Source organism: Balaenoptera musculus, chromosome 20 (assembly GCF_009873245.2).
Source record: "Balaenoptera musculus isolate JJ_BM4_2016_0621 chromosome 20, mBalMus1.pri.v3, whole genome shotgun sequence".
Lineage (NCBI taxonomy): Eukaryota > Metazoa > Chordata > Mammalia > Artiodactyla > Balaenopteridae > Balaenoptera > Balaenoptera musculus.
The window spans coordinates 18,979,018-18,990,215 of NC_045804.1; the positions used below are offsets into that span (position 1 = coordinate 18,979,018).

An 11,198-nucleotide genomic window follows, 5' to 3' on the forward strand; every position below is an offset into this window, starting at 1 on the left:
CCGGGAGCGGACAGCTCCCAGCCGGGTCCCCGCTCTGCCCCATCCATGCCGGGGTGGAGGAAGGAGGGCCACGTCTCTACTGGGATGGTCATTTAGGGGAGCCGCCGCGCTCAGGGTCAGAGAGTATAATCCTATCTTCCCTTTTGCACCTAGGGAGTCCTTCTTCAACTACCTTTCCCTTTCCCCCTTTGTCAGGGTGATCTCATTTTGGGGTCTTGGATCCAACCTTTAAAAGCCTCAGCGTGCCTGACCTCAAACAGCAAACTCAACACTACAACGCCCATTTCTGCTCTAAAACGAGCAGAAATATTTATGAAAAAATAATTTAAATAAGCAGAGTCAGAAACAGTCTGGTCCTGGTACTGCTAAGTGTATTCAGGCTTTGGGATGGGGGGGGCCTTTGGGACTTAGACCCCTCTCCAAATATTCCAGGGGGCACTGATGTCTGGAGGGGGGGGTTCTTTCCAGAGAGTCAGTTCAGAGCAGCCTCTGTCCCTGAGGCTCGGAGAAAGAGAACTCTGGGGCTATCTTGCCTGAGAGGGGGAAGCGGCTTGGGCCCGAAGGCTCCTCCGAGGCGCCCTTCCTCCGTCTGCCTAAGTTGAGGGCTTCCTTCTACCGGGAGCTGCACCGGGCAGGAAGGGGGTTGTCCCTGTGTAGACCACAGGGCTTCTCGAGGCCCTGTCAGGGGAAGCTTGCGGCTAGGTCAAGCTCCACTCTGTCTACCTGGTGGACTCCTAGACTCAGGTCCCCTCATAGAACTCTGGGGTGTTCCTCCAACTTCATCAACACCCCTACAAATTTCAGCATTCCTGAGGCTGAAAAAGGCTGATTCCCTTGAGTCCACTGAAATTGCAAATTTAAGACTGAAAAGACTTCTCCCATTAATAGTTCATCCTCATAACCTTATAGTTTTCTGTTTTTGTTTTTTATTTTAAAACACCCCTGTCTGGCTCAAATGGTTGTCTCTTCATTTCTACACACTTGTTTTTTGCACCAGTGAGCAGAGCGTTGTAAAATGACCGACTGCTCCCAACTCGGTCATTTTCAGTGATGAAAAGATATTTTGTTTTCAAAAGAGGTGCGCGTGCATGTTTGGGAACTGAAGGAGTGTAATGAGATTAGTGCAATGCTTTGTGCTGGGGGCGTGTGTGAGTCTGTGTAAGGTCTGGGAGGGGCAGAAGTATAGCTGTTTCGGTGCCCAGTGGGTGGGTGGGAGTGGGTTTAGTGTGGGAATCCTACCCAGGAATGCCCAGGGTCCCTCTACATGGCCACTGCACAGTCACTTGACTCTGTTTCTCCATCACCCGGAGTCCCAGCTCAATCCCCCGAATGAAATGAGGCCACCGTGAGAAACCGGTTCGGCTTTGCATCTCATTTACATAAATATTTATTAATCGTCATTAAACTGAACAGAAACACGCAATGCACTTCGGGTGTCCGACGGGAGTTTCATCTTCACTACAAGAGGAAGGTAAAATTGCGTGTGAGTGTGTGGGTGAGTGTGTGGGTGTGTGGCCTGTGGGTTTGCATCTTTGCAGCGTGTGTTTGGATGCCTGATCTCCTGCCTCCGGTGGGAAGAGGTTCTCCTTTTGCCCCCTTTTTTGGGAAGTCTCCAGAAGGAGGCCTCAGCCCTCTCCCTGCCCACCTGCCAGCCAGAGCCAAGAGGATGTCTCGGACAAAAACCCCCTCTCCAGACACTGGAAATCGCCGGGCGCCTGGCGCCCACCGAGGCACAGTCGGGCAGGGGCGGGGCTGCCTCCAGTTCTCGGTCTCCTCCCTCATCCCAGGAAGGGACAGAGTTGCCTGCGGGGAGGGGGGGTGTGCGGCGAGCTCTCCTCCCTCTGCCCCCGGACGCCCGCGCCGGGGCTGCGTGTGCGTGCGGTGTGGTGTGCGTGTATGTCTTCCATGCAAACCCTCCCTCCCCAAACCGACCCCCCCAACAGTTTGCCATTCCATACAAATTTGGAAACAGATTTTTAAAAAACAGCAGGACGCACAACGGGGACGGGGCGGGGGAGGGCAGTGGCACTGGGGCCCCAAATCTCCGAGTCACTGATTGTAAGAACCTGGGGAGGGGAGGGGGCAGCGCCGGCCCCCACTTCACCAAAGTGCACAGATCCGCGCTTGGGCGGCGCGGCCCGCGGGCCGGGGTGGGGGGGGGGGAGCATCCCGGGGCCGGGCCGGGCCGCTAGGCTCAGTCAGAACCTCCTTGCATAGATATTTGTGTCTTTTTATTATTGGTAGTAGTATTTTTTGCCTTTTATTGCTTCTAAAAGTTCTTACTGCGTTTTCTCTCCGATCCGGACTCTGCGTTCGGCCTCCGTCGCCTCTTAGCTTTTTTTTTTTTTTCTTTTTGTATGTTTGTTTGTTTGTTTAAAAAAGGGAAAAGGGAAAAAATGGATTCTAGTTACAAATTGTCTTGGCCTCTCTCTTTCCTTCAATCCACATTCCCTCCCGCCAAAATTAAAACCACAAAACGCTTAGACTAGGGGTTGGGGATGATGAGGGCTTCCAAGTCCAGGCTCCGTGCCCTGACTTCTGCCCTCTTCGAGAAAGAGGGGGAGCCCGGCAGCTCGGTGTCTGTTCTAGTAATAATAATAATAATAATAATAATAATAATAGGGGGAAAACAGTATCCCATAGCTCAGCTGCCCCCTTACCAAAGCCTTTGGGCCTGCAGGGGGAAAGGGGAAGAGAAAACCTAAGTGCAGGGATTGGGAATTGGGGGTGGGGGATCTCCAGGGAGCGCCCAAAGAGGGGTCCCTGTAGAAGTACTCCCTGGGAAAGAGGAGGAGGGAACCCCTTGGGGAGAGAGAAGGCAGTCCCCTGGGGGAAGCGAGGCCCCTGGGACGGGCCACCCACAGGTAAGAGGACCGCGCTGCCTAGGAGAGCGGCAGGACCGGCAGCCCGCTCCCCGCGCCCCGCGCCGGAGTAGGTGGGGTGCCCCTGCGCTCGGGGGGCCTAGGGGCAGGGGTGCGGGCAAAGGCAAAAGAAAAAGAAAGGGGCGGGCGCGAGGTCTCAGTTATGGAAAAATGCATTGAGCTCCTCGTACACGGGGCCCCGGTCGTGGTGAAGGTGCATATCGTAAGACAAGAGATTCTCCGAGTGGACGCCCCCGCGCACAGCCGACGAGCCGAAGACCAGCCCGTGGCCCGTGGGCCGCGAGCCGGGCAGCGCCGAGTAGTGCATAGAGTAATGGTAGCTCTTCTCGTGGTCGGGCGACGAGTCCTGCTTGAGCGAGAAGTTGCCATTGAGACAGAGCGGGGGGCTGAGCGGGCCCTCGTACTCGGAGCTGTTGTAGTCCGGGCTCGCACCGCCGCCGCCAGCCGCCGCGTACAGCGTCTCGTAGGCGGCGCAGTAGCCGTGGGTCCGCAGGGCGTGCGCCGCGCCGCTGCCCAGGCCGCCCGCCGCCTGGCACTGTGCGCCCGCCAGGCGCGAGCACGGGTACGGGTAGGGGTGCATGGCGAATGGGCCGCCGGAGCCGTGGAAGCGGCCCGTGCCGTCGGCGCCCTGCTCAGTGAGGAAGTTGCGCGAGTTGAGCTGCAGGCAGCCGGCCACCAGGTTGGTGGTGGGCTGCGACAGGCCCTTGCACAGCGTCTGCACGTAGGACACCAGGTCGGGTCGCTTGCCCGAGCGCAGAATCTCAGAGAGCGCCCAGATGTAGTTCTTGGCGAGGCGCAGCGTCTCGATCTTGGACAGCTTCTGTGTCTTGGAGTAGCAGGGCACCACCTTCCGCAGGTTGTCCAGCGCCGCGTTCAGGTCGTGCATGCGGTTGCGCTCCCGCGCGTTCGCCTTCTGCCGCCGCAGCTTGGAGCGCTCCAGGCGCGCCTTGGTCATCTTGCGCTTCTTGGGCCCGCGCTTCTTGGGCCGCTCGCCCTCTGCCTCGTCCAGCCCTTCCTCTTCCTCCTCTTCCTCCTCCTCCTCGACCCCCAGCTCGCCTTCCTCCTTGACCTCGGCCAGCGCGGCCTCCGGCACCTCGTCAGCACGGAGAGGGACGGGCTTGGCGGCCCGGGCGGGCCCCGGAGCCCCGGGCCCCGGCGGAGGCGGAGGTGGCGGCGGCGCCTCGCCCTTGTCGCTTCTCGGCTCGTCGTCGTCGCCGTCGCCCCAGCTGGCGAACTTGGGCACGTCCGAGAGGAGACCGGGCTCGCTGAACAGGCGGGTCAGCATGGTGCCTGAGGGCGCCCGGCGGGCGGGAAGAGGAGAGAGCACAGAGTTAGGGGAACGCTGGGGTCATCCCGACCCCCGTAACCCGCCTCCACCCCCGAGTCCGGTGCGGGTTCCCGCCCGGGGGGCCCTGGGTGCCCACCTCCTCCGCTTGCCCCACCCCGAGCCAGCCCAGCCCAGCCCCGCCGCCCGCCCGGGGTCTCGGCACAGGCCCTTTCTCCGGCGCTGGGCCCCGGCTCCACCCCTCGCCTGAACGAGGGGCCGCTCCCCGCGCCGGTCCTCTCCGGGTGTGGTCGGGGACAGAACAGGGGCTTTAGGGAGCAGATCTTTCGCCGGGGGAGGCGGCGCGATCGCCAGGAAGCCTCTTCTCTCCCGGCGGTGGAGGAAGGCTGGGCGGCCGCGGTGGGGCAGCTGCCCCGCTCGGCGGCTCCGGCGGCCCGGGCCCCGCCGCCCGGCTCCCCCGCCCTCCCGTGGCTCTCACCCCCACACTCCCTAATCCAATTTGCAACTTGGCCGCGCGCCGCCCTCGGCTCGGCCCCCACCCCCGCAGCCCCAGTTCCAGAGGCGGGAGGATCGTCTCCTCCAGCCGGGCGTCCCCAGCTCCCGGAGCCGGCTCGGGGCGGCGAGGACTGAGAAAGCCGGGCGTGGGGAGGAGACTGAGAGAAGCGAGCCCCGTCCGTCTCCCCTGCGGTCAGGGACCCCCTTCCCCCCTTTAAACTGCCTCCCTCCCACACGGCTCTCCAGATCTCGTTGTATTTCGGGATTGATGGGAAAAAATCCAAATTTGTTTGTTTGCTTCTCTCTCTCTTTTTTTTTCGGTGGTGGGGAAAGGTCGAAGGTTCCTCCGGGACAACCGTGGGGGGGGGGTTCCCACCTCAGCCTCTTCACGCCCCCCCATGACCCTGCTTTCCCCCTCCTCCCCAAGCCCATCGCAGGCAGAGACGCCTCCCTCCTCAGCCCACTGAGCTGCAGCCCCTAGGGGAGAGGGAACCCTGGGCGCCTCCGATGCCCACCCCATGAGGGGGCATCGTCCCGGGAAGGGGGGATTTAGGGACCCTCCTGTCGGCCAAAGAAGCTGCCCCCCACCCCCCAAGCGGCGGGTCAGATCTAGCTGCCTTTCGGACAACTTACCTCGGAGAGGAGTCAAGGGGAGAGGGGAGGGGAGGGGGGGGAGGGGGGCAAGAGAGAGAGGGGGGAGAAGAGGAATCTTCTCGCTTATTTCATTGTTCCCCCATCTTCAGGGAGCGGGGGCAGCGGCTCCTCAAGGCGGCAGGCGCCGGCGTCTTCAGAGCGCCATGCGAACCGCGGAGCGAGTGTGGCATCTCTACCAGGCGGGGTACCAGCCTCTATGCCAGGCCATATGGGCTTGGCACGTCACGGGCAGCAGCTATCACATGAGAGACGGTGATTGGCATGCGTCTGCATTGGGGGAGAGCCGGCTCCCCCGGGACCCGCCGCCATCTGTCACTCTCTACTCCAAAAAAAAAAAAAAAAAAAAAAAAATTAAATAAATAAAGGAAATAAATAAATATCTCTGCCTCCCTCCCCTCCCCGCCCAACGCAGGGAAAGCAGGGATTGAGAGGGAGGTAGGAGGAGTTGCCCCCCCCCTTGGATATAGAGTCCCCCACAAGGGAACAATGGGGTGGTAAGGCTGGAACTTGGGGGGTTTTGATGTCCCCAATTCTATGCTCCCTCCAGGGCCCTGTTCTGTCCATTTCCTCCCTTGCAGGCCCCCAAAGGTGGGTCAGGGACCAGACCCTCGGCTCTGGAGGAGGGACCTCTATGTTTGCCTCCACCCTCTCCCCGACCCCCAGGAGAATCCCCTCGGTCACAAAGGGACAGCTGAGGCCCCCTCCCAGGGTGGGCGTGGGGGGCGTTCCTGGCCTAAGCCCCATAGGTAGATGTTGGCACCGTGCCATCCCTCATCCCTGTCTGCCCCTCCCCCACCCACCCTCATGCACACACAACATATGTGGCTGAACGCAATTCAAACCAAGGGAAAGACAGAGGAAAGGAAAGACTTGCCTGGATGTCTGTGCCTTTGCATGGGCGTGTGTGTGTCTGTGGGGACATGTGTGTATATCAGTGGCGTCAGCTGATGGGAAAGATTTCCTTGGGTGTTTAGGGGTATATGTAGGTTTGGATGGGAATGGAAAGGAACCCTTGGGATGAGCCAATGCACCCACCATCTGGGGGTGTGAGAGAGGGCTCAGTCTGGATTCCTAACCCAGAAACTTCTCCCTCCTCTCCCCCCCTTCCCTGCCCAACATACTTTCCCCCTGCTAGACAAGTGACCATCCCACCAGTGGCTTTGTCTCCTGGCCTCTGACTAGCTTATTTGAGGGAGGAGGGGGCTGAGCTGGGAATTGCCTAAAGTTCCTGGAAGAGGCTCAAGCATTCTCCTCCCCCTGCAAAAAAATACTGCAAGTACTGAAGCCAACTCCAGCAGTCTTGAGAGTGACCAGGGGGAGGTAGGTCAGACAGGTGTCTTGATAAGGAAGGTAGGAAGTTGCTGTTTTACCTTACAGCTCACCTTTCAACCCTCTCCCTGGGCCAGACACAGATGCAAATGGCACGAGTTGAGGGAGGTAGCTTTAGACACACACACACACACACACACACACACACACACGTGTTCCTCACTCTGTGGTGCAGAAAATGGATACACACCCCTACTCCAATAGATTCATGTGTGTAAGCAGGTAATCACAACCAGGTGTAGAGAGACCCTTGTCTACACGTTTCTACACCTTTATTCAGGCATTCGTGTGTTTCAGACCCACGTTTCCTATCCCTCCCCACCCTCCAGCTTCCATATGCTTAGACAACTTCAATTATACTTTAACCACATGCACTTTGGTGGCAACCACGTGCTAAGCACTGGTTGGTGCAAAGATGGGGGTTTCACCCTCAATCTGGACAGGAACAGTTTTCTGTTCTGGAGGTTCTAGGATCTCCAGAAGGGGTCTCGGGCTGGTAAGACACTGATTTGATGCCTGGTAGAATGAATTAGGTTCTAAACAGAGGTACGCATGATGGCCAAGGAGGCCTTGGAGAAGGGGGGCTGGCACTGCGTGAGCCAGGACCAGGTACCAAAAGGCACCTCAAACCTTCCTCCTACAGAGGCCCATAGAGGGGAACTGACTTGCCCAGGACCACACAGTGGAGAGCAGAACTTGGTCTAGAATCCAGGGACTTGACTCTCAGCCCAGTGCTCCTTCTACAGTCACACAGTCTGCCTCAGGGGTCTCCAAGGATGAGAAACCAATGATAAGTTTTCCTCCACTCATACATCCTGGTTCTGGGAAGGTAGGCTCCCACCCATGGTCTGGGGCACTCTGGGCAGGCAGAGAGAGGGGCCAAAGGATAGGCCTCAGGTGGGGCAGAGACTCAGGGGTGCTGGCCAGGCCTCTGTCCATGTTTGGGCACAGCCTCAAAGGCTTTCCTGTCCCTTTACAGAGGGTGGGGGTCTTCAATCCTGACACATGGCCCTTCTTGAGCCCCCCAGTCACATGGTATTTTGATTACATGCACATGCTTTGGGCTCTGATTCCTGGCCACCCTACTTACCAGCTTTAAAGAATGCTGAATGCCTTGAGCAAGTTACATAACGGCTCTCAGTCTTGATTTTCCCATCTGTAAAATGGGGACAATTATGCTACACCTCATAGGGTTGTTGTTAGTATAAATGGGATAGTACATGTATTGGGTTTAGCACAGGGCTAGCAATAGAGTGCGCCTTCAATAAATGCCCACTCTCCTTTTTATTAAAGCACTTTGTAAACTGTAACATGCTTTACGCTATTAATTTCTTGCACATACCCATTCAGAATGCTTTGTCTACATGAGAACTGAGTTTTTGTTGAATTAATGGGTGAATGAATGGATGAGTAAGTGAATTAATGCTTCCTTGGGGTCGAAAGATACCCCTGCCCTCTCCTTTGGACACTGGGGCCTGGGTTAAGCCTCACAGGCCCCTACCAGCTCTGCTTTCTGCTCCAGGCAGGAGGCAGACCTCCTCAGCACAGGCGAGCCCTTCAGAGGCTCTTCCATCCCTCCCTTACTCCTGTCAGGAATGACCTCAGCTCCTTTCAGACTCCCGGAGAAAGAGGCCTGAGGGGTCAGGGGGCTATACCTTGGGGTATGGAGCACTTCAGCCCTCTCAGTCTGTTTGCTGCCCCTGTCTTTTCTTCCTTCAGAAAAATGGAACAAGTTTTTCTCACTCGACACATTTCAACTTTTTTTTAGAAGATACAATTAAAAAAAAAAAAAAAAAAAACAGGGGAAAATTGGAACAGAGGGAGGTGTGGGATGGGCCCGCCTTAGACATGGGCTTGAAAGAGGTATAACACACACGTGTCCACATACACATGCACAAGCATGAACATACAGGGACGTCTGTGCTCCGCTCTGTGCATCCAGAGATGCAGAGATGCAGTGATGGAGAGACAGAAAGAGCCAGAAATGGAAGGAAGGAGACGGAAGGAGAAGGACACCCAGAGATGCCATCTGTTCCTCCCCCTGGCATTGGGGGAAGGGAGTTGGTGAGGGGCCTGGTCCCCTCTGGGTCTCTGAGAGGGAAAGGGGAAGGCTGGGCACCTCAGCCAGGTCGGGAAGACTCCCATTTCTGCTGCCCACTCCCATCCAGGGAGCTGGGAGCTGAGGGTCTGAGGTTCCCATGGAGACATAGCCCCATCCCAGGGGAGGCCACAGTCTGGGCACCTAAAATGGCTGCCTCAGAGGGGTGGCGGCCATTTTGTGCAGGCGGAGGTCCTGGGGGGAGCATTGGGGGTGTAGAGGGGAGAGAGAGGGAAGGGATAGGTCATTCCTGAGCAGTCTAGGTAATCTTGCTCAGAGGACAGGAGAATGTTCTATAAAACTGCTCTCACCAAAAAAACCCCAAAACAGAACCAAAAACCAAAAAAAAAAAAAAAAAAACCACACACACACACACACACACAAATCTGTAAACCCGCGTTCCATTCTGACACCCAAAAAGGACACCTAGCCAGACGCCACCACCACCACCAGCACCATGCTCCAAATAAGACTGGTGGGGGCACTTGTGCCGGAGAAGGAGATCTCCTTTCCCACCAAAGTGCCAGACCACGAGGAGCAGGTGGGTGAGAACCCAGGCGTCCATTCCCCGGCCGCGGCCCTCTGTCTCCGTCTCCCGGGGCCTCCCCGGCTGGGGTGGGCAGGCGGGTGAAGAACGAGGGCAGGAGCAGGGCGAGGAGGGGGCGGTCTGCTCTGCTCGCCCCCACCTCTGATTTGAGGGGAAGGGCAGGAATGTGGGGATCCTCCGAGGGCCCCCGGTGCTCCCCGCATCGGCTGTGCTGCGGGGAAGGAGGGAGGGGAGGGGGCAGGCTGGCGCTGCCCAGACGGCGACTCTTCCAGCAATTCGGATGCTCGAAGCTTCCTCCTGAAGTATCAGAGCACCTGCCGCCCTCTTCCCCAGCCCCCTGCCCACCTCAAGTCCAAAAGGACGTTGGGGGAGGGGACCTGCCGCTTCTTCCTGGCTCTGGGGTGGGCACCTGCCCCGCTGCCCCCTCCCCCCACCCGCTGCAGTGTTCTGGGGAGCGGCGGGCACGCCAGATGGCGTGGCTGAGAATGCGGCGACGTTGCCGGGAGGTGAGGGCTGGCACGGGTGATATGCGGCTGCGTGCCTTGTGGTGCCACTGGGGAGGGGGAGGGGGAGGACCAGTGAGGTGTAGCCCGCCTCCTCTGTGCTGACCTCCTGGCCTGACCTCCAGAGCTCACTACCAGGATTCTCTTCGACTTCCTTTGCCTGCGCCCTGGGCTCTCGCTCTGGGCCTAGGCGCCACACGCAAAGATAGGTGGGCACATGCCTGCAGCTCCAGTCATGAGCTGAGAGTCCTGGGCCAGACCCCTGCTGCACAGCCCCCTAACCTGGGACAAAGGCCGATGGAGGAGACCCACTAGTCCTCCAGCAAAGCCAGCACCCTTGGGATTGGTCCTTTGCTCCAAAAGTACAGTGACCTGTGCCCCATAACCTTTGACTTCTGGCTTCTGAGCCCTGTTCTTCTGAAAAGAGCTCCTTCCGTGACAGGCTCTGGCCTCTGAGTCCTTTTTTTCATCAAACTCATTCTCATTCCTCACCAAGAGGGTTCCTGGTTGGACATCTCCTCCTGGCAGCCTTCCCTGATCTCCCCAGGCAGCTTCAGTACTTACCACCCTCTGTTAGGAGAAACCATTTACCCATGTCTCCCTGACTTGACTGTGGTGACTACTTACCTTATATCTCAGTAGTCCGGGGCTTCACATAGTTGTATAGAGTTGGTGCTCGATAAATGCTCCTTGCGTTAATGCCTGGCTGATTTATCGGGTTTGGGGTACTGGAGCCTTTCTCCAGAGACTCTTCCAAAGCAGTCAGGTCCAAGGCCCCGGGTCAATCCCTGAGCCCCCAGACTCCCCTCCTGCCTTTTGCACAAATTTCAGTGTGGGGAGGAGGACTTGGGATGCGGGGGTCACAGGTTCCCCTCAAAGTAGCTTTCAGAGAGAGGGCTCAGGGCATGGAGGCTGAGCCTGGGAGTGCCCGACCCCCATTCCCTGGGCACCAAGCTCAGATTCTGAGGCCACATGAGGCCCAAAATGCCTCCCCTTCCAGGGTGGTTCCTGCCCAGCTGTAGACCCCCTTCTTGGACCGCACACCTCTCAGCCGGCTCAGAGCCCCTCTCCTTCCTCTCCCTACCCCACACCTTCCCTGCACGGGGTAAAGGCAACTCCCTGAGGGGAGGGGAGATGAGGTCCAGGGACACAGCTGAGTCCCACTCCCACTGCCATTTCTTCTTTGCTGACGCTACTCCCCAAAGCCACCCCCCAATATCTCAACCCTGCTGTCTTATGGACCTGGCCCAGGCTCTCTTCCCCTGGGAAGCTCTGACTTCCCACAGGCCCTTGCTCCTCTGGCTTCCCGCATAGGACCGAGGCTGTTCATCCTGTTGAAAAGTCAAATCTGAACGTGACATTCCCCTACTCAGGCACCTACAGTGGCTCCCCATCAGCCCTAGGA

General features: G+C 58.1%; 1 protein-coding gene across 1 annotated transcript; it reads right to left on the reverse strand.

Annotated features, from left to right (window-relative positions):
• Positions 1-1,369: 1,369 nt before the first annotated feature.
• On the reverse strand, positions 1,370-5,524 carry NEUROD2 (neuronal differentiation 2). Its single transcript, XM_036835456.1, has 2 exons — positions 5,296-5,524; positions 1,370-4,172 (listed from the first exon to the last, which is right to left on the reverse strand). The coding sequence occupies exon 2, from the start codon at positions 4,165-4,167 to the stop codon at positions 3,019-3,021; it is 1,149 nt and encodes a 382-aa protein (XP_036691351.1). The 5' UTR covers positions 4,168-4,172; positions 5,296-5,524; the 3' UTR covers positions 1,370-3,018.
• Positions 5,525-11,198: the final 5,674 nt, after the last annotated feature.